The sequence below is a fragment of the Stegostoma tigrinum genome, chromosome 11, assembly GCF_030684315.1.
Source record: "Stegostoma tigrinum isolate sSteTig4 chromosome 11, sSteTig4.hap1, whole genome shotgun sequence".
Classification (NCBI taxonomy): Eukaryota; Metazoa; Chordata; class Chondrichthyes; order Orectolobiformes; family Stegostomatidae; genus Stegostoma; species Stegostoma tigrinum.
The window spans coordinates 7937685-7965673 of NC_081364.1; the positions used below are offsets into that span (position 1 = coordinate 7937685).

Sequence of the window (27989 nt, forward strand, 5' to 3'; positions counted from 1 at the left end):
CTAGCTTTCTGCCTGTTTGTCCAATGTAGTGTTTGTCACAGTTCTTGCAAGGTATTTTGTAGATGACGTTCGTTGTGCTTGTTGTCTGTATACGGTCTTTTAAGTTCATTAGCTGCTGTTTTAGCATGTTGATGGGTTTGTGGGCTACCCTGATACCAAGAGGTCCGAGTAGTCTGGCAGTCATTTCGGAAATGTCTTTGATGTAGGGGACAGCGGTTATGGTTTCTGAGCCCATTTTGTCTGTTTGTTTGGGTTTGCTGCTGAGAAATCGGCGGACTGTGATCATAGGGTACCCATTCTTTTTGAATACGCTGTATAGGTGATTTTCCTCTGCTCTGCGTAGTTCCTCTGTGCTGCAGTGTGTGGTGGCTCGTTGGAATAATGTTCTAATGCAGCTTTGTTTGTGGGTGTTGGGATGGTTGCTCCTGTAGTTCAGTACTTGGTCCGTATGTGTTGTTTTCCTGTAGACGCTGGTTTGAAGTTCCCCATTGGCTGTTCGCTCTACTACGACAAACACTACATTGGACAAACTGGCAGAAAGCTAGCCACCAGGATACATGAACATCAACTAGCCACAAAACAACATGACCCACTATCACTCGTATCCTTACACACAGATGAGGAAGGACACCACTTTGATTGGGACAACACATCCATCCTAGGACAAGCCAAATAGAGACACGCATGAGAATTCCTAGAAGCATGGCATTCCAACCGGAACTCCATCAACAAACACATTGATTTGGAGCCAATCTACCACCCCCTGAGAAAAAGAACAGGAAATGACATCACCAACCCAAGGAAACCTAACCAGGTAAATAGAAAGTGGGACATAACACCAGTGCTTCGTCGGAGGCTCACTGATGGTGTTACCTAGGATGGTGACGAAACGTCTGAAAACTAACCTTCCAGCTCAGCGAGCAAACTCACACCCAGAACCTCAACCTGAGCTACAAATCTTCTCAAAACTCACTAACATCCTAGTAAATCTCCTCTGCACCCTTTCCAAAGCTTCCACATCCTTCTTATAATGCAGTGACCAGAACTGAACGCAATACTCCAAGGTGCGGCCGCACCAGAGTTTCGTACAGCTGCAGCTGTATGTCGAATGTGACTAGCTGTAGAGCTTAGTCTTCTCTATGGTGGCCCTAGTGCAACTTCAAGATGTACTCCATCTCATTTTTAGCAGTTTCAAGGAACACAGTCCAACAGTAACTCAAAGCAACAGATCGCCAATAAATATTAGGTTTGCCAGCGATCTGAACAACACCAATGATTTTTTTGTTTCAATACCATTATTTTTCTAGTTCTCCTATCAGCTTTCAGGTGGCATCTCTGAGTGAAATGTTCAATCAAACATGAATTGAGGATAATTTTGTACAGTCCACAATGGGACAAGCATTCTTTATCCAGAGTGGTTAAAATATAGAACATACCACCACAAAGAAAGGTTAAAGCAAATGGTACTGCATTATTAAAGGGACTGCAAAACACATACAAGAGAGATGGTAATAGCGGGATCTCCTGATAGGATGAGATGATAAGGAACCAGGAGAAACTGCTTGTGGGGCAAACACAGAGTCAAAGAGTCATACAGTACAGAAACTGACACTTCAATCCAACCAGTCCACGCCAGCCGTAATCCCAAACCGAACTAGACCCCTACCTGCCTGCACTTGGCCTTTATCCTTCCTAACCTTTCCTATTCATGTACTTATCCAAATGTCTTATAAACATTGTAACTGTACCTGCATTCACTACTTCCTCTGGAAGTTCATTCCATACATGAACTATGCTGTAAAAAAAAGTTGCCCGTCATGTCTTCTATTAAATCTTTCTCCTCTCACCTTAAAAATATGCCCCCTTGTCTTGAAATTCCCCACCCTAAGGAAAAGGCACCTGCCATTCACCTTATCGATACACCTCATGATTTTATAAGCCTCTGTAAAGTCACCCCTCAACCCCCCACACTCCAGTGAAAAATGTCCCGGCCTATCCAGCTTGTCCCTATAACTCAAACCCTCTATACCCAGCAACTGCCGGTAAATCTTTCCTGAATCCTTTCCACTTAAAATTAACCTTTCTATAACAGGGTGACCAGAACTGGACACAGAACCCCAGAGGAGGCCACACCCAATGCCCTGCACGACCTCAACATGACATCCCAACTCCTATATTCAAAGGTGTGAGCAATGAAGGTAAGCATGCTAAACGCCACATTAACCAACCTATCATTGACGCAAACTTCAAATAATTATATATTTGAACTCCTAGGTGTCTCTGTTCTACAACACTCCCCAACGTCCTATTTTCAATTGTACAAGTCCAGCCCTTGTTTGTTTTTCAAAAATGCAATACCTCGCATTTATGCCGTTTCATAGCCCAGTTGGGCTGAATGGCCTGCTGTCAATTATATGTATTCCTTTGCATTGAGACTGTCTAAACTCATTTCATACATGTTCTTTGCAGGCAGAAGACTTCCCACTCATTATATTATTGAGTGTGGGAGGCCTTGTCACAAATTTCAATGGTACAACAGAAGAACATGGTTCATTTGACCTTGAAAAGGACTCACTTGTTGTCGTCCTCCTCCAACAGTTTACTGGCAATGCGGATCATCATGCAATAGGCAAACGGTGACTTGAGGCCCTGGCGTGAGAACTTTGACACCATCTTGTTAACTGCAAGGCGGTCATTTTTCCTGATGTGGTACAGTAGGCCCAGAGCATGATACTGAAAGAGAGAAGTGCAGTCACACATTGTATTGGAGGAAGTACAGAAACCAGCATGCAGATGTGGAAAAGTTAATAAGCTCTTTATAGTCACAATTTATTAAGAGAATATTGTCTAGAACACTGGTAAAATCTGTTAAAATGGGGATTTTTTTTTGAATAGGTAGACACCAGTAGTTTACCATCTTAAGTAAAAAGCAGTATGCCTGACGGTGCAGCACTAAATTTGAAACAAAAACAGAAACGTTGGAAAAGCTCAGAGGGTCTGGCAGTATCTGTGGAGAGAGAAACAGAGTTAGTGGTTTGGGTCCAGTGACCCTTCTTCAGAACAGACACTTCATTTGACCTGAAACGTTGACTCTGATTTCTCTCCACAGATGCTGCCAGACCTGCTGAGCTTTTCCAACAATTTCTGTTTTTGTTTCAGATTTCTAGCATTCATAATACTTTCGATTTTCTTTCAGCACTCTATCAAATCCATCCATAATTTTCAACACGACTACTCAATCACCCACTGACCTTCTGTAAGTAGAATGAGCTTCTTTTATCTAATAACATTCTAGCAAATCTCCAGCACATTCCCTCCAAAAATTGGATATCCTTCCTAACATTTGCTGCTCAGCATTGGGCCTAATACCCCAAGCTGCAGACCAAGTGGTGATTTCTAAATCACTTACTTGCTTCTAATCTCCTACAGTCAACACAATAGGCTAATTCAGTGCAGAAGTACAGATTCAATCTTGAGCCAAGTGCACTGGGTGGTGTACATACCCACTAAGTTATCAGTGAAGTGTTTGTTTTGATTTGATTGTGCCAGCATTCAATTTACCTGCACCATAATGTTGTCACTAGAGGCCGCCTCTTGCGCTTCATTCACCCAGCGCTTCACCACATCAAAGCCAGTCTTGAGCAAGTGCTACAGGACACAAAGGTGGATTAATAATATCCTCTCCCAACATATCCATCCAATGATATTTACAGTTGAATTGCAAAATCCCAAAGGAGCACATGGAGGAAATCCCAAGTTGAAAAGACAAATGTCATCCCTTCATAAAGTGCCATCATACAAAATCAGAGCAATGAATTATTGGGAAGATGAATAAGAAATGGAGAGAGTCTATGTAAGAAACACCAATATCAGATAAGCTAGCATTATTCCTATACAAGTTACTATAGTGTATTTTGCAACAAACAACAAGGCTCACCAAGGAGGAAAGCAATGCTGAGCTGGAGACACTGGGCACTTTGTCCACGATTGCCTGTTTCATGTATCGCTCGATGGCTTGCAGCATGGTGCCCTGTCAGGAATCATACAGTAGAGTGAGTGAGAGAGATCGCAAGTAGCACCTTCACAGAAGGTCACCATTTTAAACAATGACGGGACAGACGAGCCCAACTAACGTTCCTGGGTGTTTCTTAGGCCTACCCATACTGACTCCACACTGAGAGAGCTAATAACCTTCCTTACTATTGCGTTAATTTCCTCCTTAACTAGTAAAGCAACTGCACTGCCTTTTCTTTTTTGTCTATCCTGCTGAAAAACTTATTACCATTGGATGTTCTCTTCCCATTCCCGGTCAACCTGCAGCCATGCCTCGGTAATCGCAGCGTTGTGATGCCTGTTTACATCTGCTTCCATGATCAAATTAACCACTTATATTGGGTGGCCCAGTGACTCAGTAGATAGCACTGCTGTCTTACAGTGCCAGAGATCGGAGTTAGATTCCACTCTCGCTTTGTACATCTCACTGGGCTTTGTACATTCTCCCCATATCCGTGTGGGTTTCCTCCCACTGTCCAGATGTGCAGGTTAGGTAGACTGGCCATGTTAAACTGCCCGTCGTGACCAGGGATGTGCAGGCTAGGTGAATGAGCCATGGGAAATGCAGGGTTAAAGGGATAGGGTAGGGGTTGGGTCTGGGTGGGATGCTGTTTTGAAGGTCAGCGTGGACTCGACAGACCAAATGGCCTGCTTCAACACTTTAGCAATTCTATGACTCTATTGCACACACTCATTGCATTAAGCCACTAAGTTTTAAGATTTGCTTTGTTACCATTACATGGCCTGCCTCCATTATTTTTCACTATGATCTTGTTTGATTCTAGCCCATGGTTTCTCTGCTTATCACTTTTCTTATTCTGCCTTTTGCTCTTGTCCTTGATTTCCCTTCCTCTGACACTGTGCATAGGCCCTCTTTCCAATCATCTTAGTTTAAAGCTTTCGCAATCATTCCAGCAAATTCTCTCCTGAGGACCTTAGTCCCAGTACTGCAAAGATACAACCTGTCCTGTTTGTACTGGCCCCTCCTCACCCAGAACAAGTCTCAACGCCGCAGAAATCTGAAAGCTACCGCCCCCACATCGTCTCATCGGCCACATATTCATCTGACACAGTCTACTATTTCTACGCTGACTTGCACATGGCACTGGTAGTAAACATGAGATGATTACCTTTTGGAGTCCTACTTTTCAGCTTACTTCCCAATGCCCTACATCCAGCTTTTAAGATGTCTGTTTTTTTAATCTGCCATTTGGCACATCTGCTTGATTCAAGTCGGCAGCACGAAGAGTGCAGAGGTCTTCGGATTTTCTAACTTCAAACTACTTTTGCTTTTACAGATCTTTACAGAAGTAATAAGGGCTGGCAAAAGAAGTGGGCAAGGAGCTGACTTGGTTTGTAAGAGTTTTAATTAACCATCCAAATTAAAAGTGCACAGTTGCAATAAGAAGCTCTTTGAAACAACTCAAAAACAAAATTTTAGTCAGTTTCATTCTCACAACAATGTAGTTAATGCAGACGTATCGTGAGATGTCCTTAGCAGTTCTTCTGTTATGGTTTCCCCACCTCATAAGCAGATGTTATTTACTATAAATACAGTTAAGGCAACTTGTAGCTTACTACAACAGCTTTATTTTTCTCAAATCAGTATGTTTTTGAAATCTCATTTAAAAACATTGAAGAAACGTGTCCGACCCTGTTTAAAAAAGATAATCAATGCATATTGACAAAGGCATGAAAAACTGTCTCCGCTTAATCATTCCTGTAGTTGCTTTACCCTGATGAATGGACCAAATAGACCTATGGGTTTGTTACTGTGGAAACTTTATCATGAACAGTTAGCCTGATAGCCGAAGTGTCTGGTGTTGCATAAAGTGACCAAAATTAGTACGATTTCAGGTATCTGTCATGTTTGTTGGTTTCACCCTGGAGTGGTATCGAGACATTACAAATAATTTTGGTACTCGTGGTCCTGCAACTCCAATCTCAGGAGATGAAAACACAAGTCTTTCTGACATTCTCTGACTCCAAATGGAGAATGTCCCTTTGATCAAACATACTGGGTCAGGAAGATATCAAAAGGCAGAGTGTATTAGAGAGGAAACCCCAGGGACAATCACCCAAAGACATACCAGCCAAAGGTGGAGCAATGAAAATCAATCATGTGCAACAGGCCACAGACAGACAAATATATAATCAAAACGTTGCCAGGATACATGTGAATAAAGGACTAAAAAAAACTGCCTAATGAATAGAGACAATTGCACTTTCAATGCTTACAACTATGGGCAGTTATTTCAGTACTGGGAACTAGAACATATCCCTTTCATAATTAAATCCTATCAACCCATCATTCCCTAAGCAGGAAAGTGCAGGTTAGATGCACGGTGAAGCAATCTCTTGCTGTATCCCAACAAAGTGCTTCAAATTCCACCATACCAATTTAACCATTTCAGCAGCAGAACCCAGTCATTCCATTATCTATGGGCAACACCAACAAGTTCTACTGGAAACTGGGCAGACAATCTCCAATCTCGGGTCCTTACTGCTGTGGAACCAAGATTCAAATAGAATGACACATTGTGTTCGTCAACAAAACTTGCTTTATAACTTGGTTATTAAAAAACAAACATTGCTATCCTATAAATTATGTTCACATGCAGGTCCACCTCTTCAGCATGGTACTTACATCAGTAATTTTACACAGTGCTCTCACAGCAGGTCCCCGATAATTATCTTCTTTCCCAGTCATGTCTTTAGTCAGGCTGAAGGGAAAAACAAAATTCAGAATAATGATTGAAGCAAAACTTTGCTAGATTAAAAAAAAATTAATCCTTTTAACTTTAACTATGAACAGTATTTCTTTTTGGGCTGAATGGCCAATTAAACCGTCACACCGCATGTACCTGCATTGTGTGCTGTTTATTAAAACAGTACTTAGAAGGTGGGGTTGGGTGGGGGGGGGGGGGGGAATTGCATTTGCACAGCATTTTATATGAGCTCTTTAAAGTCAATAAATCATTTTATAGTCACTGTCACTGTTGTAACAACATCACTGCAGATTATTTGGACACAGTAAGATCCCACAAACAGCAATGCTGCTACAAGTATAAATATTGTCTAAGACACAGTGAAAACTCCCCTGCTCCTCCTCTAAGTAGCGGGATCTTTTATCCCCACCGGAGAGCAGTCCAGGCCCTCCAAACCTCTCATCCAAAAGCCAGTGTCATCCACTAAACAGTGCCTTGGTTCTACACCAGTATATCAGCCAAGACTATGAACTCAAGTACATGGATGGAACTCGAATGCTGTCTATTGACATTCAATGCACCGTCTCCAACCCAGGCTCACTCCTCCCAAGAAAGATCAATTTTTGCAGCTCCTTAACTTTCAATTTTCATTTCTTATGATCAAATCAGACTTCAAAAAATATTTGATCAGATGGCAACAATCTTCCTCACAAATATTTTCAAAAACATATTCATTGGTCATTTACAACGAGCAGATGAAGAAAAACTAAGAAAAGATGGTCTTGACCAAAGGGTGCTCGGGGGCTGCAAGAAGGTCTTTACATATGCTGAATTAATTGGGCCAGGAGAAATATACTGTTTTAACTCAAAAATGTAAAGCAGTGTTACTGTGGAAACAGTATCCTGTGTGACGGAGAGTAAATGTTATTAACAGCCCTTGCCTGTGAAGATTGTATTATCTGCAATTGGTATTATAATCATTCTGGTTTGATTTATTTCCCATAAACCAGTAATATAATCAAAATTACAAGACACTGGAACAAAATTACCCTGCAGGCAAACTTCTACAGCATATGGTATTCCTCTCATGCTTGTATTTTACTGAGTGAAATCCTGTGACTTAAAGTTGCTATTTCAACAGCTTTTACAGACTGCATTACAAACTGTTGTTGGCAGGAGCCCCGTACTCTGGCACCTCATCCAAATGTTGAAGCAAGGTGTAAATGGACAGGATACCAAGTCAGAGATAGCAAGAATTGCAGAGTCAAAGTCAACACAGTGTGGAGCTGGAGGAGCATAGGAGGTCAGGCAGCATCAGAGGAACAGGAAAGTCGACGTTTCAGGTCAGGAGTTCTGATAGAAGGTCCCGATCCGAAACATTGACTTTCCTATTCCTCTGATGCTGCCTGACCTGCTGTGTTCCTCCAGCTCCACAGTGTGTTGATACAGGATACTAAGTCAGCAAGGAGAGGGATTGGCAGACAAACAGGTCAAAAACAGCTAAGTTGACAAGAGGGCAATCCCATAAACACTCTCCTCATACATACGAGCCATTGCCAAGCATCACAGACTGTAGTCTCTTACTCTTTCAGCACAAAGGAAACATAGGTCCAGTGACCAACTTTAATTCATAAGATCATAAGATATAGGAGCAGAAATAGGCCACTTGGCTCTAAGTTTGCTCTGCCATTCAATCAAGACTGATATGCTTCTCAACCACATTCTCCTACAAGACCATAATATATACACAAACAGAATTGGGGACGGAGTGGGCAAACAGCCAAGTTGGGAGGGAATACAGTTGAAGTATTTTAACCACCTGTTAATAGATTCCCTGTAATACTAACCTGCTGGTAACAATGATGACGTCCTCAGCAATGTTAGCCATCTCTTTGATTGTCAAGTAGCACATCCTTCGTAGGGTGGGCTGATACAGATAAACGTATAAACAGAAGTTAATCATATGACGTTCCATGTCAACAATTTTCAATTATTTGAAAATTTGTACATGAAAATTAGTCACCAGTTCCAGGACTTCCTTGAACAGTTTCAGAAAAATTAATCTATGAAGGCAAGGTTTGCATTTATTTAGCATATTAAGGTGCAATTCATATCCAATAAATCACTTTGTCATTCCAACATAATGACTATAAAGCCAACCTCAACAGTAATAATTGACATCATAAGATTGCACAATGAATGAAAATTATTGAGTGAAACATAATCCAAAACAAGACATCACTGCCCTGCTTGTCACCAATTTTCATAAGACATAAGAGACAGGAGCAGAATTTAGGCCATTTAGCCCATCGACTCTGCCCTGCCATTCAATCATGGCTGATAAATTTCTCAACTCTGTTCTCCCACTTTCTCCCCATAACCCTTGAACCCCTTGACAATCAACAATCTATCTCTGTCTGTCTTAAATATGCTCAATGACCCAGCCTCCACAGCCCTCCGAGTCAGTGAGTTCCATAGATTTACTGCTCTCTGGCTGAAGTTTCTCCTTATCTCCACTCTGAAAGGTTTTCCCTTTACTCTAAGGCTGTGTCCTCAGAACCTAGCCTCTCCTACCAATGGAAACATTTTCCCAACATCCACTCTTTCCAGGCTGTTCGGTATTCTGTAAGTTTCAATTACATCCCCCCTCATCCTTTTAAATGCCATTGTGTATTGATCCAGAGTCCTTGAACGTTCCTCAAATGTTAAACTTTTCATTCCTAGAACCATTCTCACGAACCTCCTCTAAACCCACTTGAGGGCCAGTACATCTTTTGAGACATAGCGCTCAAAACTGTGCACAATACTCCAAACGTGGCCTGGCCAGCATGTTACAGAGCTTCAGAAGTACATGCATGCTTTTATTGTTCTGAGGAAGGGTCACCGGACCCGAAACATTAACTCTGATATTTTCTTCACAGATGCTGCCAGGCCTGTTGAGCTTTTCCAGCAACTTTGTTTCTTCCCTGATTTACAGCACCTGCAGTTTTTTTTGGTTTTTATCCCTGCTTTTACACTCAGGTCCTCTCAACTAAGTGCCAACATTGCATTTGCCATCCTAACTACTGATTCAATTTGCAAGTTTACCTTGAGGGGATCCTGGGCTAGAACTCTCAAGTCTCTTTACACTTCAGCTTTCTGAATTTTCTACCCATTTAGAAAATAGTCCATACGTTTATTCTTCTTACCAAAATGCATGACCTCACTCTTTCCCATGTTGTATCTATCTGCCTTCTTTGCCCACTCTCCTAGCCTGTCCAAATCCTCTGCAGCTTCCCCAACTCCTCGATATTACCTGTCTCTCTACCTATCTTTGTATTGTCTGCAAACACAGCAAGAATGGCCTCAGTTCTTTCATCTAGATCATTAACGTGGAAAGTTGTGGTCCCAACATTGACCCTTGTGCAACAGCACTTGACACTGGCTGCCATCCTGAGAAAGACTCTTGTAACCCTACTCTCTGCTTTCTGCCAGAGAACCAATCCTCTAACCATGCTAGTACCTTGCCTCTAACACAGAGGGCCCTTATCTTCCTCAGCAACCTCCTGTGTAGCACCTTATCAAAGGGTTTTTGAAGTCTAGATTGTAACATGCATTGGCTCTCCTTGGTCTAATCTGGTCATTACTTCCTCAAAGGCTTCTGAAAGATCTGTCATGCATGGCCAGCCCTTGATGAAGCCATGCTGAATTTGCCCTATTTTTATCAAGCATGTCCAAGTATTCAGAAATCGCATCCTTCACAACAGACTCCAAAATCTTATCCACGACCGAAGTTAAGCTAATCAGCCTATGATTTTCCATCTTTTGCCTTAGTTCCATTTTAGACAGGGATATCATGTTAGCAATTTTCCAGTTCTCTGGGACCCAGCCTGACTCTAGCAATTCCTGAAAGATCACCACTAACACCTCCACTATCTCTACAGCTAATTCTTTTAGAACTCTGAGGTGTAATCCGTCTGGTCCAGGTGATTTTTCCACCTTCAGGCCATTCAGTTTTTCTAGCACCTTCTCCTTGCTGATGCCCATCACACTCAGGTCTACCACTTGTCTCTCTCAAATTTTTGGGAGATTCATGTTTTCTACCGTGAAGACTGATGTGAAGTAATTATTCAGGGCTTCAGTCACTTCCTTGTTTCCCCAATACTATCTCTCCAGTGTCAAATTCCAGTGGTCCAATATCCACTTTTGCCTCTTTTTCACCCTTTGTATATCTAAAGAAATTCTTGCAGTCTTCAACCATATTACTAGCTAGCTTACCTTCATATTTAATCTTCTCCCTCCACCTTTTTTGGTTGCCCTCTGTTGGTTTTTGTAAGGTTCCCAGTCCTCTGGTTTCCCACTGCTCTTTGCCACATTATATTGTTTCTTTTGCTTTTATGCTGCCCCTGATTTCCCTTGTCAGCCATGGTTGCCTCATTGTCCCTGTACCATGCTTCTTTTACCTAGGGATGAACTTGTACTGTGTCTCCTGAATTACTCATAGAAACTCCTGCCATTGCTGATCCAGTCTTTCCTGCTAGGCTTCTCTCCCAGTCAATTTGCCCAGCTCCTCCCTCATGCCTTTGTAGTCGCCTTTATTCAGTTGTAATACCGTTGCCTCTGATTCTATCTTCTCCCTCTCAAACATCAGAGTAAATTCAATCATACTATGATCACTGCCTCCTAAGGGTTCTTTCACCTTACGCTCTCTTATCGAGTCTGCCTCATTGCACAACACTAAACTCAGTAATGACTGTTCCCTTGTGGGCTTTAACACAAGCTGCTCCAAAAAGCCCTCTCGTAGACATTCCACAAATTCCTTTTCTTGCAATCCGTTAGCAACCTGATTTTCCCAGTCACGTGCATATTGAAAACCCCCATGATCACTGCAACTTTGCCTTTCTTACACACATCTATCGCCTGGTGTATCTTGTGCCACGGCTCCTGTTTATGTTCCGATCATGCTCCAATTATGTTTTTTTGTTACCTTTGAGGTTCCTCAATTCTACCCACACATATTTTACACCTTCTGGCCCTTCTTCTATGCTTACTATTGATTTTTTTTAAGAGCAGCATGGTGGCTAGGTGGTTAGCACTGCTTCCTCACAACATCAGGGACCCAGGTTTGATTTCAACCTTGGGTGACTGTGTGGAGTTTGCACATTCTCCCCACGTCTCTTGTGGATTTCCTCCAGGTACTCCAGTTTCCTCCCACAGTCCAAGGGTGTGCATGCACCGAGGGTCAGTGTGGACTTGTTGGGCTAAAGAGCCCTGTTTCCACACTGTCGGGATTCTATGAATTTAATTTCTTACTAGTAAGGTAACCCCACCCCTTCTGTCCACCTGCCTATCTTTTTGACACGCTGTATATCCTTGGATATTTAGCTCCCACTCCTGATCCCCTGGCAACCACACCTCTGCGATGCCCACTGTATGATACCTGCTCATTTTGATCTGTGCCACAAGCTGATTTACCTTAATCCTTCTACTGATATAACACCTTCAGTGATGTATTGACCGCTCTTCTTCACATTCATTTATCCAGTGTGCTTGAAGTTTGATTCCTAACCCTTTCTAAACACAGTGTCCTATTTGTGTCTGTGCTGGAGACTTTACTAACGTCTCCTGAGTTCTCCTTTCCTGTCATTTCTTTCATATTCTTCCACGTAGTTGCAGCCACCCGTACAGATGTTAATCTGCTGCTTTGTTTCCTACTGAGGTAAGTTTTACCCTTAACTTGCACACCCCCCTCCACCACAAACTTTCTAGTTTAGAGTCCCATTGAACAGCCTATTAAATCTTTTCAGTAGGACATTGGTCAAGCTCAGTTCAGGTGGAGACAGTCCCAGCGGTACAGACCCCTCAGTAGACATGATTCTATTCCCTCTCCACAACATGGTCTACAATGAATCCTGTCAAGGTCCCAGTGATATATGATAATATCAAACGATGGTGGTTGCAATAAGATCCTCAGAAGGGTGTATCTGGAGGGCATTCACCAACACAGTCCTTCAGCTTTGATCCAGCGTCTGCACTCTCAGATCCCACTTATTGGCACCAAACCCAGCCTTCTCTTGACAAGAGTGCCAAAATGGCAGCCCTTCCATCCAGCAGCAGCTGTGGTTCATCTAGAAGGTTCTAATGCATGTAAGATGCTGCCACAGAGGTTAAAACAAAAGCATGAAGGCTAGGCGTTGCTAGATGAAAAAGACTACATTTCATTCACTGTCTGCCATACAAGTGGTTGCATTAGACAATAATGTCAATTTTGATACTTGATAACAATCAATTTGTCTACAACACCAGGCATTGAAAATCCCACGAGAATGCTTTGGAAATGATAGGTTCAAAGTCATTTCTTCCCTAGAATGTCCCATCGTCACATGCTTTACTTCAAAATTACAGAGTGACAGAGAAAGAAAGAGGGGCTTTATCATCGGACCTAATGTTTCATCATCTTTTTTCCATGCATTACCCTATCTTATACCTACTATGTATGGACTGTGCCCATTTATTAAAGCATGTCACCATTACCTTCTCAATGACAATACATGCTAGTCTTACAAGCAATGGTTGCATTGGATTAACATGAAAAAAAATCATAACAATGACATGTAAGTTAACAAGTTGTGTTATTTATAAATCTTTAGTGTATTTGTAAGGGTCCACTTCACAAGAATCATTTGATCCTACTTACCACTGATATATTTTAACAACACGAAAAGTATATACGCCCCCGAGACGTCCCTTTAGTTTCATGATCACAAACAATTGACTTCTGAATTTCATTACAGGACCTAACCAAAATTTAAAGTTAAATTTGGGAACAATAATTTTTTCACAATGACTTCTATAAAATGTAAGGTTGGGTATTTGGAAGTTTTGATGTTGGAAACAGTAGAATAAAACACGCTGTACTTGAGGTAGGCACTTTGGACACTAAGGTGGAGTACTGGAGGCTGCAAATTGGTCACTAGTAGTGGAGTTAACTCGGATAACGAATCATGCATGAAACACTCTATGTTCAAGCATTGTTTGCTGGAACACATTGGTATAAATAACCCAGTCATGAAAAAAGGCAGAGTTTTTAATAAAAGGTAGTCCCTGGGTTGCAAATAAGCTCTGTTCAAATCCATTCATAACTTAATTTCTACTCAATCAGGAGCTCCATACAGGACAATATAAAACAGCTAAACGCAAGTACAGGAAATGTTCCTGCGTCAGATATTATAAATTACACCAAACATGTTGGATTGCATTCATAAATTGGAAACATTCTATACTTACATCATTTGATTGGAAGAGCTTGGTCATGGCGAAAAATGCCTCTGTAGCCTCTATGGAGCCAAAATGCTCCCCCTGTATAAGAATAATATAAGAACTCTATTTCTTCCATGTTCCATATATACTTTTCCACAAGATATAAGGTCATTTTACAAAATGGCTTTCCCACACTTAACATTTACATGTCAGACCTTAGCATCAAAGTTATTCTCTAGACCTCCTCTTTTACTAATCTCAGGAGCCTTTTCACTCAGCCTTGTTCTTCACTAGGACCATATCTCAGCTCATTGTGAAATCCCTTTGTCCCCATTAATCAAGAGTTTCCAAACTTCAGCAAACTTTATGAACAAAACGTTTGGCTCAGTGGGACCTTATTCTCCTAGGGTCACTATTTTTAACTTCTTCCAACAAAACCATCTTCTCTATAGCAAAGAGTTGTGAGAGCATGGAATGCGTTGCCAGCAGCAGTTGTGGAAGCAAGGTCATTGGGGTCATTTAAGAGACTGCTGGACATGCATATGGTCACAGAAATTTGAGGGTGCATCCATGAGGATCAATGGTCGGCACAACATTGTGGGCTGAAGGGCCTGTTCTGTGCTGTACTGTTCTATGTTCTATGTTCTATGTTCTAAATTAATTAAAGGTTTGATTCTTTCCAAATTTCTAAACTTCTTACTTCAGGCTTGTGCCAAATCATACACACACAAAAATGCATATTTCACACAGAATATAGTGAACTAGAAATGCAAAGTCTCCACAGTATTCCCACAAAATTATCACTAGCTAAGCACACAGTTACCAATACTCACACCCACCAATCACATCAGGCCTGCAAGCATGAATTTCCAGAGACTCCTTTGCTTGACCCCTTGAATAAACCCGGTTATACAGTCCACTTGGCTCTGGTAAAAATTCCCTGTTCCACAAAGGTTGCTTCTTCTGCTATTGAAAGATTTTATACACAAATGGTCTTATTTTCATCTCCAAACTCAGCTACAGTCTGACTCCCACTTGCCTATTTGCTCTTGATTGCGAAAACTCACTTTTTCATCACAACTTAAGTCATATGTTCACTGTTTAGTATCTTGGTGAAAGAAATTTCTCAAACTTGATCCATGCTGAATTTAAAGGAACCATCATACGAAGAAATCAGATGTTTCACAAAATGCAAGATTCATCACAACTCTCATCGGTTAACAGCATAAAACCTGCTAGTTTGTCACCATGTTGGTGGAGTTGTGGACAGAGTGGAGGGCTGTTGTGGGTGGCAACGGCACACTGACGGGATGCAGAGTTAGGCAAAGAAGTGGCAGAAGGAATACAGCCCAGAAAAGCGTGAAGTGATTCATTTTGGAAGGTCAAATTTGAATGCAGAATACAGGGTTAATGGTAGGATTTTTAGCAGTGTGGAGGAATAGAGGGATCTTGGGGTCCACGTCCATAGATCCCTAAATGTAGTGACCCAAGTTGATAGGGTTGAAAAGAAGGCTTATGGTGTGTTGACTTTCATTGGCAGGGAAATTTAGTTTAAAAGCTGTGAGGTTATGCTGCAGCTCTATAAAACTCTGATTAGACCATACTTGGAACATTGTGTTAAGTTCTGATCAGCTCATTAGAGGAAAGATGTGGAAGCTTTAGAGAGGGTGCAGAGGAGATTTACTGGGATGCTGCCTGGACTGGACGGCAGGTCTTATGAGGAAAGCTTGAGGGAGCTAGGGCTTTTTTCATTGGAATGAACAAGAATGAGAGGTGACTTGATAGAGGTTTACAAGATGATGAGAGGCATAGATACAGTGGATAGTCATAGACTTTTTCCCAGGACGGAAATGACTATTATGAAGGGCCATAATTTTAAGGTGATTGGAGGAAGGTATAGGGGAGATTTCAGAGATAGGTTCTTTACAGGGACAGCAGTAGGCAGATGGAATGCATCGCCGGTGGTAGTAGTGGAGTCAGATACATTAGGGACACTTAAGCGACTCTTGGATAGGCACATGGAGGATAGCAAAATTTAGGGTATGCAGGGTAGATTGATCATCGTAGGATAAATGGGTCGGCACATCAGGGGCCAAAGGGCCTGTACTGTGCTGTACTATTCTATGCTCTATGGCAGTATTACAGAAATTGGAAGTGGAAAGAAGATTTGCTGGATAAATAGAAAAACAGCTCCTAACCTTACTCTTAAGAATTTTACAGAGATAGTAGGAACTGCCGATGCTGGAGAATCTGAGATAAAACGGTGTGAAGTTGGATGAACACAGCAGACCAAGCAGCGTCAGAGGAGCAGGAAAGCTGACGTTTCGGGTCATGATCTGCAGAAGGGTCTCGACCCGAAACGTCAGCTTTCCTGCTCCTCTGCTGTTGCTTGGCCTGCTGTGTTCATCCAGCCTCACACCATTTTATCTCTTAAGAATTTTACTTCCTTTTGTTTATGAAAATCCAAATAATGTCATTTTTATAACTTGTTGTTAGTTTATAGCCAGCTGTTGAGGATGTTTTATTAGGAACAATTAATTTAAAAATCTCCCACTATGCACATGCTGTAGTTTCAAGGCTAACGTCTTAGAACTAACAGAAAATACAAGTCTATTCATGAAGCACCAGCACCATCTGTTGTCCAGAAGTCAGTAATACATCAGAAACAATTTGAAAAGCATAACCGCTCCTAAAGGGAAGGTATATTTGCATATTTTTTCAATCACACATCTCTAATCACAACAGTCAAGTACACTAGTAGTTTATATGTCCAAATGTTACAATCAAGAGGTACAGCAATCAGTAAATTGAATAGGACACTGAATTATTCTGAGGGGTATACGGCAAAATGGTGAGCTTCTGTGCTGTAATAATTGGTGATACCAGATGATACCAGAACAGTTGTGATATGGAAGGTCATTCTATACCTCAGTTATGGAGGCCAGTTTTGATCATCAGATATAAGAGGCAAGTAAGACTCTGCAGTATAACAATAAGATTGGTCTAAGACTGAGAAAGACTGGAATAAACTTGGATTTTTACCACTGAAGTATACAAAAAGGGATTTTGGTACTGGATGAATGGCACAGAAAAAATAAATCTGGTATATTCCTTCAAGTTTAGCTGTGACAATTGGACAAGGTAGCAGAACTCAACTTGTGGATGCCCAGACATTCTTCACAAAGCATGCAAAATATGGAGCTCTCCATTTGATAATATAAGTGAAAGGCTTACACTCACGAAGTAACTGAGATTCTATGATGGTAGGACAGGTGGCCGGGGGTTGGGCGTCTTGAGTAGATGAGTGAATGAAGCACATTCGCCATCCACATTTATCCTTTAAAACTCCCTTCCATCCCCATAACGGACTCTAGACCTAACAAAAATTTGTATAATCACACAGCAAAGATCACCCAGTCCTTTATTTCAACTCTTTGAAAGGTTTCCAATTGGTCAAACGTCACTCGCCACTCTTTCGCCACCATCCTGCAAGTGCTCTCCTTTAAGCAGTTCATTTTCCCCCCATTTACCAGCACCCTTGTTAACTGAACAATTGATCTTTACACAACATTTATGTTATTGAAATGCCTCACTAACTATTATAACTCTATAACATATTTTATAATGTTTACATTTTCCATTCTCACAATATGATTTGCAAAAAAAGTTAAGCACCGCATTACCTACTTTAGCGAAATTTACAAACAGACCCTGGAAAGTTATATTGCTGCTTTAAGAATTCTATTACTTAAGTAAAATATTTCTAATGACCATAGTTTATTGAAGTCACATCCCTATTGTATAAAGGCATTTGCATCTAATCAGTATCTTAGCGATAACAAATCAGACTAATTCCAAATAACTACTTTTGGTGGTGTTGGTTACAGGATAAATATTAACCACAGCAGTGGACATATGCATTGAACAATGTCATGTGATTTTTTACATCCAATTGCACAGTCAGATGCAGCCTTGGTTTGCCTTATTCAAAACAAAAGCAGCTGTGACAATGCAGCATTCCCTTGGTACTGTGCTGAAATGTCAAGCCAAATTATGTGAAGTCCCTACAGCAGGGGTCAGACTTTCCTAACATCCCACCTGTATGGCTTGACTCTTTTTTTAAAGATCATGCTCCTTAGTCCTAGGCAGCACACCAGCAGAAAATTTATTTTCAGTTAACTCATCGTTTCCCTCATATCTGAAAAGATCTCAATCACATCACCCTTTAACCATTATTGACGACAAAGCTAGATCATATGCTAGGGAACTGCAAAAGTGAAAAGTAAGCAGAGATGTATTCAAACTACATAAAAGCAGGAGGGAGAACGAGCCATAATGATATTGCGATAGGGTGAGATGAAGCAGTGAGCAAGGAGGTTCATAAGAAGCACAACCCACTGCTTACACACCAGTCAGTCCATTGTTGTGTTCCACATTCTATGTGCCTGAACAGGTATTTTTAAATCTGCTGGGACCATTTTTGGAGAACATCACCAGCACAGGTTAGTGCACCTGTACACTGCATCACCCTCTGCCTCACATTTACACACTTTGTGTGGCAAGGATTCCTAACAATGATACTGATTGAATCTTTCAGATTGACATGATCAACTACGAATTGTCTAAAGATTTAAGAGTACAGTTCAAACAAATTACAGCCAATTGTTCAAAATACTAGGATTATTACTCAAAGCTACAAAAAGAGGCCCAACCTGATTTATTAGATACAGGATCTTGGTCAGAATATGAGCACACTTCCGAGGGTTGATGGGAGTTTCGTTAAATACTCGAGCCTGCAATGAAACAATAGCAAAAACAAAAGTAGGTATACATTATATCATTAACAATCTCAGCAAATCCATATGAAATGCACAGGCAGGTTAAGAATGTCCATTCAGTCCATGAAATCTCTAGAATGTTTATTACCTGATCATAAAATCTAATGCAGTTCCCAGCGCTAATTCAAGCATTCATGGCACACTTAGATTGTCTCTTTCTTTGGAATAAAACAACCAGATCTGTGATTATAAAGAGTCTGTAGTCTCAATAGATTTTGAATCAGCTGGGTAAGGCTAGACAAAAGCAGCAAGATAAAATATTTCTGAGTGCTAATGAGAGAATATAGCACTTCACAGCATACCGCTGGCTTCCCTCTGAAGCTTTTCAATTAAAACCACACATCAGTATGCACGTACACACACATTTCAAAGCTTACTTCTCCATTTCTTTTAGAAAGGAAAAAGTTTGAGGGTGACTTAACAGAGGCATTTACTATTACAAATTATTTGATAGGCCAGATGTGGAGAAATGATGTGTATTTGTGCAGGCGTTCAAACTGTGGGCTATAAACAAGAGTCACTAACAAACCCAAAGAGGATGAGGTTGTTGACTTGCTTGCCGAGCTGGCTTGTTTTCGCTCAAACATTTCATCACCAAGCTAAGTAAGATAATTAGTGAGGCTTCCGAAGAAGCGATGTTGTTCTACTCTGCTTGGAATTTACACTGTCCAGTCCATTATGGTGAATAGTGTCATTTCCGCTTTTGTTCTAAATGGGTTCTATATTGGGCCCAAATCTGTTTGTTTGTTGACTGCATTATGGATTGAGAACCATGCCTCTAGCCAAACACAGACACACACAGGAATTCCTAGAGGCACGGTTCTCAACCTATAATGCAATCAACAAACATACAGAATTGGACCCCATATACAAAGCTATATAGAACAAAACCTGAAATGATACTACTCACCATAACGGACTGGACAGTATAAATACCAAGCAGAATTGAACAACATTGCTTCATCAGAAGGCCCCACTGATGATGTTACCTAGTTTGGTGACAAAAAGTCTGAACAAAAACAAGCCAGCTCAGCGGGCAAGTCATTAACCTCATCCACAACCCAAGCTACAAATCTTTGCCAAAAAGTTTTAAACCCAAAAATCTATTAACCCAGCGAGTATAGAACTTGCTACGACAAGGAGTAATTGACACGAATCACACAGATGCATTTAATAACATGCCAGACAAACTCTTAAATAAGGAAGAGAAGGGTAAGAGGAGGACAACTGCCTCGAAGATGATTGTTATCTGCCTTCTTGAACCAGTGCAGTCTCTGGAACGTAGAGATGCTCAATGCTACTAGGAATGGAGTTCTAGGGTTTATAGTCAGCATTGGTTATGGAAATGCAATATTGCTCCAAATAAGGAAAGTAGGGGCTTGGAGACAAACCCACACTTGTGGTGTTTCCATGCATCTACTGCCTTTGTCGTTCTAAGTGGTAGAGGTCACTGGTTTGGATGGCACTGTTAAAGGACCGCTGGTGAGTTACTGCAGTGAATTTTATAGATGGTACACACTGTTGCCACTGTGAATGGTGATGAAGACAGTGTTGAAGGTGAATGGGAGTTAATCAAGCAGGCTGCACAAAAACAGAACTGCGGATGCTGGAAATCTAAAACAAAAAGAGATTGCTATAGAAACTCAGCAGGTCTGGCAGCATCTGTGGAGAGAAAGCAGAGTCAACATGTTGGGTCCAATGATTCTTCTTCAAAAGAAGTTCTTCAGCAATTTCTATTTCAATGAAGCAGGTGCCTTTGTTCTGGATGGTATCAAGCTTCTCAAGTTACTGGAATAGCATTCATTCAGGCAAGTGGAGCCATTCCCACTACATTCCCAATTTGAACCTTGCAGAAAGTAGACAAGTCCTGGGAACACAGGAAGTGACTTAGTCACCACAGAATTCCAAGGCTGACCTGCTCTTACAGCCACCAATACATATGACTTGTCAAGTTCAGTTTTTGGTCAAAGGTAGTCTCCTGGATGATGATAATGAGGGATTCAGCCAAAGTAATACATTCAATATCAAAGGCCAACAGTTATATCCTTTCTTATGAGGCAGGTCATTGCCTGGCACTTGAAGGACACAGATGTTACTTGCCACTTATCATTCCAGGCTTGAATGTTGTCCGGATCTTGCTGCATATAAACACTGTCTGGTTCAAAACCCGAGTAATCGCAAATGATGCTAAATGCATGCAATCATCAGCAAGTACATTGATGAAATAGCTGAAGATGGTTGGGCATCTCTCGCCTCACTTGTGGAGTTCAGCAATTTTCCTGCAGTAATCACGCAGTAATGAAGTCAGGAACCAAGGTGCCCTGACAGAAGCCAAACTGACGGTCAGTGAGTAGGTTATTCCTTTGCATGTTTTGATTGACAGCACTGCTCATGATCCCCTTCATCCCTTTGTTAATGTTAGGGGGCCGACTGAGAGGTAATTGGCTGGATTGGATTTGTCCTGCTTTTGGATGACAACAGTCGATATAGCTGCACTCACACAGGCAAATGGAAAGCATTTCACCACATTCCTGACCTGTGCCTTGAAGATGTTCCCTGATAGTGCATGCAGCTCATTACCCAGGTCTCAATACTGAAATTAAAATGTGGGTGCTTGCTTTAATCGGTGCTCATTGTTTATTCTTTGCCTCTACATGCCACCAGCTCTAATTCTATTACTTCCCGCTGTCACTTAAATCAAGCTTCACAGAGAGGCTCGATCACTGCAAGCGAAAGGGGAGGCCACCAGCTCTATGCACAACTTAGTGGGAGCACAGATGAGCACATGCTTCAAAGTTGCAGTATGGAAACATGAATGATCAGCATTCCACCTGACAGTTAGACACACACAAACACTGTGGCTGAGGTCACTGTACAGTGATCCACAATAGGAAGCTGGGATGACCTGTACCCTCTTGAGGTCAAGGGATCGGTGGAGGCACTATGGCATCCGAACCAGCTAATCTAGAAACCAGGATACTACTGCTATAGCTCAGCACAGTAATCACTACTCACCTCCTGCAGTACAGAACCTTTGTCCAAGTGCTGGAATGGATTTGAGCCCCCACCTAAGAGAAAATAAGAAGGAGGTTCATAAAAACCAATTGGAACAATGTAAATGCAATCATGAAAATCAACAAACAATATTTGCCTAATGCCTTAAAGAGAGAAAACATACGATATGATGATATTTTAAAAAACAGCAGTGGAAATGTACTCAATCCTGTTCCATCCTCCACCAAGACAACCAATGAACTTTTATCTAAATCTCAATTTTCCACGCTAAACTCATCCTCCTTGTTTGCCTTATTGATCTCAATCTTGAATTTTCTCAACTGCAGAGCATTCATCTGAAAATTGGTACAAAGACACTTCATATTTAATAATTATTGTGGACGATAGTTTGATGGGCTGTGGAGATTCTTGGTAACACAAGGGCTGGGTTTCTTCAGCATACATATGAATACTGACTGGGTTTTCAGATAAATTCAGTGACAGGCAGCATGCAAGATGAAAATCAGTAGAGGGCCAAGGATAGATCCTGGGGAGGCTGGGGGAAGTGACACAAACTCAAATGATGGGAAAGAGAAATGTATGTGGTACTTATGCTGAAAGTGAGGGCGGCAGGGTGGTGGGAGAGGATGTGTCTCTAAGTGTCTGCATGTAGATAGGTAGAAATGGAGGCCAGCAAGAGAGTGAGAGACAGGCATACGAAGGGGAGACTTAAACCAGGACAGTATGTTTTTTCTGTCCTGATGTGCTATCCAATCAGTAAGTGATAAAAGCTGAGAGTAGGAGAAAATCGGTAAGTTATGCTGAATATAACCAATGTGATGTGTTAAAAAACAAAAGAACCATCGATGCTGCAAATCAGGAACAAAAACAGAAACCTCTTGAAAAGCTCAGCAGGTCCTGCAGCATCAGTGAAGAGAAACTGAGGATAACGATTCAGGTCCAGCAACCCTGTTCTGAGGAAGGTCACCGGGCCCCAAACGTTAACTCTGGTTTCTCTTCACAGACGCTGCCGGACCGTATAATGTGACAGGGGGCTTGCTTTACGTTGTTTTTTTAATTCATCCACAGGATGAGGCCCTCGCTGGCTAGGCAGCATTTATTGCCCAGAGGGCAGTTAAGGGTCAACCATATTGCTGTGGGTCTGGAGTCACAAGTAGGCCTGACCAAGTAAGGATGGCAGTTTCCTTCCCTAAAGGACATTAGTGAACGAGATGGGTTTTTCCAACAATCAATAATGGATTCATGGTCATCAATAGGCTCTGAATTCTAGATATGTGCTGAATTCAAACTCCACCATTTGCCATGGCAGCATTCAAACTCAGGCCCCAGAACATTATCTGAGTCTCTCGATTAAGCTTCATCAGAGGCTCCACTGATGATGCTATATCTCATGTGCTGACAAAACGTCTGAACAAAAACAAGCCTGATTGGCGAGGAAATCGATAACCTCAGAACTGTGGATGTAGGGCATCTGAAATTAAAACAAATTGCTGGAGAAACAAAACATGCCAGCTTGGTGAGCTAGTCAACAACCTCATTTACAACTCATGCTACAGATCTTTGCCAATACTTTAAATCCACAGTTCTGCTTTATTTTATTCTCCATGACTGTGTATTTTGACATTGTTCTTGTTAAGGAACCTGGGGATGTTTCTGCAGCCTTTAATGTAGAAAAGCAACTATTAAAAGAGTGGTGAAAAGAAAATCACTATTCTCTACAAGTAACAAGAAACAATTCATTTAACCCAATGAACAAATTAATAAAATTACTGACAAACTGACAATTCCCCTCATACTACTAACTACTCCCTAACTGGTTTAAATTTTAATGGAATGCTGTTAAATACAGACAAAGTCCCACTAACATAAATCCAATTATTAAGAAGCAATAAATTATAACTTAACCTCTCCAAGTTCGCACAGACTGTCTTCTGGAATATTCTGCCATCTCCACTATCTTCACAAATGCCTTTCTTCCATTAATTCTGCTGTCAGGGATCTTGTATCTCTAATTTCTTCAATGATGATTTTGAGCTAAAATACCGTGGTACATTTGGTTAATTAGTTGGGCTTTCTCTGAGCGATGAATGGTGCTAACTCTAGCGGGTGGCTGTATTTCAGATGGCAGTTGGCTCGCTCCAATTTTCTAAATGCCCTCGTCTTTCTACCCATAATGACAGAATGAAATTCTTATATTATGATTGGTTTTAGGCTGTCAACACCATCAGATTTAAATTCGATTGGCTTTCTGTATCTCGGTGCTTCGTTTAAGTAAATAGATCGATTTCAAACTTGTCACAACTTTAAAACAAGACTGCTACTTTGTCTGCCACCAGCAAGGCTTTCTTTTTCATACATTAGTTTCAATTTTTGAGGCTCTGTGTTCTGGAAACTCCAGCTGGTGCTCACAGAAATTTTAAAAAAGTGTGCATCCAAATACAGACAAAACACAAATCTCTTAAAGGAACCACACATTTTAGCTTCCTGCCTGCCACTTCACAATTACTCTACCCAATTTCATAACAACATATAATAGCAGCACTCAAAAATTTGTTGCATCCAATCAGTCCCTCCTCTACTGGCCCATCACTCTTTGAAAAATCAACTCTACAGTAAACACTAACCAATCACAACAGTCATAACTGACTTACTAGAATAAGAACAACAAATATATCGTTAAGTAATGTTAGATAAAATTTCGGTAAGGTAAAAAATATAAAACAGAAACATGGCTGAAAAGAGAACTGAAGTTTTACTCTCGCACTCATCAGGACAGCTGCAAAATTGCAAAATTTTAAATAATCACAACTTTTCTACTGCATTCACTCCTCGGCATCTTTCCTCCCAACAACTCATCTGGTCTGGGTGTGCATTCCTTCGTGGCAGATAAAGGAGTTACATCGAAGCAGTACCCACTTATTTTGTTATCCACAGGATGCCCATTAACCCCTGCAGCTTAATGAGGATTTGCGGTACACATGAAAAGGGAGTTGATTGGTCAGCAGGTCTGATTGGCTGAGGCATTGCTACCTAAAATGTAATTGGAAACAATAGCCTCAAACTGGTGAGGGGCAAGGTTTGAGCATATTCCTTTCGCTTACAAAGATCAAGATCCTGTGTATGAATGCATGTCAATTCCAGCAAACATAAATGAGTCAAGTTATGAGCTCGACTATTATCACTTGACAGAAAATTAAGTTCATGACTTTTTCTTTATTCTTTCATGAGATGTAGGCTTCAGTGGGTAAGAAATATTTATTATTAATTGCTAATTGACCAGAGATCAGTAAACATCACATTGCTGTTGGTCTGGGGTCACATGTAAACCAAACTATAAGAATGGCAGATTTACTTCCATAAAGGAAAAGAGTGAACTGGTGGTTGCCATTAGACTAGCTTTTTTTAAAAATTGCAGATTTGTATTAATTCTACCATCTACCATGACAGCATTCGAACGCATGTGCCTACTTTAGGCTGGGGTTTTGGATTTCTAGTCCAGTGACATTTCCACTTTTCCACTGCTTCTTTATTATGTATTTTTTCTTTTGTTCTAACAGATTTCCTGTACACTTCCAGTACTTTATGGATGAGTTTTATTATGAAACCAAGAAAATTACAACAATATGACTAGACAAGCCAACAAGGACAAGACAGTCTGAATATTCAGGAAGGAACTGGATAGGTAGTTGGCAGAGTAAATCAGATTGAGCACCCTATTGATTATTTGGACTTTGCAACAAGCCTAGTGGCTCCAGCGATCTTTTTTAGCCCTGCCTTTGAAATGTCTAACCATTAAAATGCTCACAGGGAACTCCTACAAATGTTGTCAAACCTGTAGAGACACTTCACAAATACTGACAGATTTGACATACCATTAAAGCTAATACTAGCTACCAAAAAAAACTGACACCAAAAAGATTGATGCTAACTTGTATTAATTAGTATACAGCCAAACCAACCCATTAGTAAGTCATCAAATGCAGAAAAATATGAAAAATTGATTGTAGCTAGACAGGAATCCATCACTGTCATTCACAGTTGTTTTTTGGACGGGCTGAAAAGAGATTTGACTGATGAGCTCAAAATGGCAAGGCATCTGTACAAGTAGATAGGAAGAAAGTGGTCCCAAAGGTGAAAGGATTGAGAACAAGAGGGCACAGATTTAAAGCAATTGGGAACGTGAGGGCAAAACACCATTATGCAATGACTGGTTAGGATCTAGAATGTGTTGTGCATGCAAGTGTTTGTGTGTCTGTGTATACAAGTGTGTGCTTGCACCTGCATGTAAGCAGATTCAATCAAGCCTGAGGAAGGGTCATCAAACCCGAAACAGATGATGCCAGGCCTGCTGAGCTTTTCCAGCAACTTTATTTTTATTCAATCTAGCCACTCAATAGGGAACAATATTACTTTTTGAAAACGAAGAATGTGAAGAATTACGAGGAGAAGGCAAGGGAATGGCACAGGGTGAATTGCTCATTCAGAGAGGCATCACAAGCCAAATCGTCACCTACAGTGCCAGAACCATTCCATGATGCCAGCCAAATCCCAGCCCTGCCCTGGCAAAGTATGTCATCACTGGGTTCAGATAGCTCCAGGCAACTGAATGAATTTTAAACACATTTACAGAAGTTAGTTTCGAGCCCACATTGAGCAGATTCAGAAAGGCTTTACCATGGAGCACCTGAGCTGACTACATCAGGAACTTGCTCATCACTTGCTCCCTTAGGCCGGTGCTGCCATAGTAACCAACACAGGCCCCTCATCCCGTCCTTCATGACTGGCACTTACCAGACTCCTCATCCTTTTTGTCAAACTTTTTCAACATCTTCCCAGCCTTTCGGTTTTTAACCTACTAACTTTACAGGCGCTCGAAGACAGCCGGCTGCTTCCACACTTTCCCTCTGGATCACCCCTACTCTCAAACAGTCTCAGCCCTCTGGCTCCCACTTCCGGTGTCAATGCCTTCACTTCCTGCCAACCTGTCACAACGACACGTCATTCGCCCCATCGCTGCGCATGCCTGGCGCCGGCTCCGCTCCCGGACACGCCGGCAGTCTGAGCATGCGCAATGCCTCCGGACTGGCGCGGATTCTGCGCACGCGCAGGACCGGCTCCCATTCCAGCGCTACTGCAGGTAGCCTCGGAATCCGTTCCGGCAGCGCGCATGCGTGACTTTCTTTAATGTGGTTTCTCTTCCCTTTCAAATAGGGTGTTGTCCATTACTGTTTAATTTATGCTATTCTTTACCTATCTTTCTTACCAAGGATATCTGAAGTGTAGAAACTGGCCACACTGAACCCAAATAGCCAAGTCCTGGTGTTTGTGGGGTTGTCACACAAAGATTAAAAGCACAACAGGAGGCCGTTTGGCCCATCTAGCATGACCTAGTCCTCTACATGAGCAGTTCAGAGAGCCCCACCTCAAGGGATCAAGAGATAAGACTTTAAGACATAGGAGTGGAACTAGGGTAGTTTGGCCCATCAGGTCTCATCGTTGCTGATATAATGTGGCATGGCGACTCAGCAGTTAACACTGCTGCCTCACAGTGCCAGGGACTGGGGTTCAATTCCACCCCCAGGCGACAGTCTGTGTGTGGAATTTGGGTCTGCCTGAGATTCCTCCGGGTGCTCCAGTTTCATTCCACAGTCCACAGGATGTGCACGTTTGGTGGATTGGCCATGCTAAATCGCCCATAGTGTCCGGCGATCTGCAGGCTAGATGGATTAGCCATAGTAAAGGTGGGGTTACAGGGATAGGTTGGGGGTAGATTTGGGTTACTTGCTCTTCGTAGGGTTGGTGTGGGCATTGGCCTGCTTCCACACTGGAGGGATTGTATAGTTTTAAATCCCATTCTCCTGCCTTCACACTGGGCACAACAAAGATGTTGAACCCCTCTTCTGTTGTGTCCATTGCCCAATTCTTTGGACAGGAGTCCTTTCTCTGTCCCATAGACACCTTCATCTGTCTCCAACACACCCCTCCATACCTAGTCCCCTACTTCTGTCCCCTTACTTACAATCAATCTGTTCACTGAAGATTGTCAATGTCACCATGATAATTTCTCTGCCCCCTTGTCCATTCAAACCAGTGTCCCTCTGAACTGTTTGCACTCTGTGCTCTTAGATCCAACTCT

The 27989-nt window shown here is 41.6% G+C and overlaps 1 protein-coding gene across 2 annotated transcripts in view; it reads right to left on the reverse strand.

The window, feature by feature from the left end:
* Positions 1-27989, reverse strand: part of LOC125460411 (coatomer subunit gamma-1) — a 72968-nt gene that overhangs the window by 39977 nt on the left and 5002 nt on the right. The window contains exons 1-9 of one of the 2 annotated variants that reach the window (XM_048547874.2): positions 26645-26824; positions 21854-21906; positions 18713-18793; positions 14028-14099; positions 8609-8688; positions 6701-6776; positions 3938-4030; positions 3562-3648; positions 2576-2733 (exon numbers count right to left, since the gene is read on the reverse strand). In XM_048547874.2, coding sequence (XP_048403831.1) covers positions 2576-2733; positions 3562-3648; positions 3938-4030; positions 6701-6776; positions 8609-8688; positions 14028-14099; positions 18713-18793; positions 21854-21906; positions 26645-26681 — 737 coding nt within the window. In that variant the 5' untranslated portion in view covers positions 26682-26824. Of the gene's footprint in view, positions 1-2575; positions 2734-3561; positions 3649-3937; positions 4031-6700; positions 6777-8608; positions 8689-14027; positions 14100-18712; positions 18794-21853; positions 21907-26644; positions 26825-27989 lie in introns of those variants that run through there. The other variant, XM_048547875.2, reaches the window with a different exon arrangement.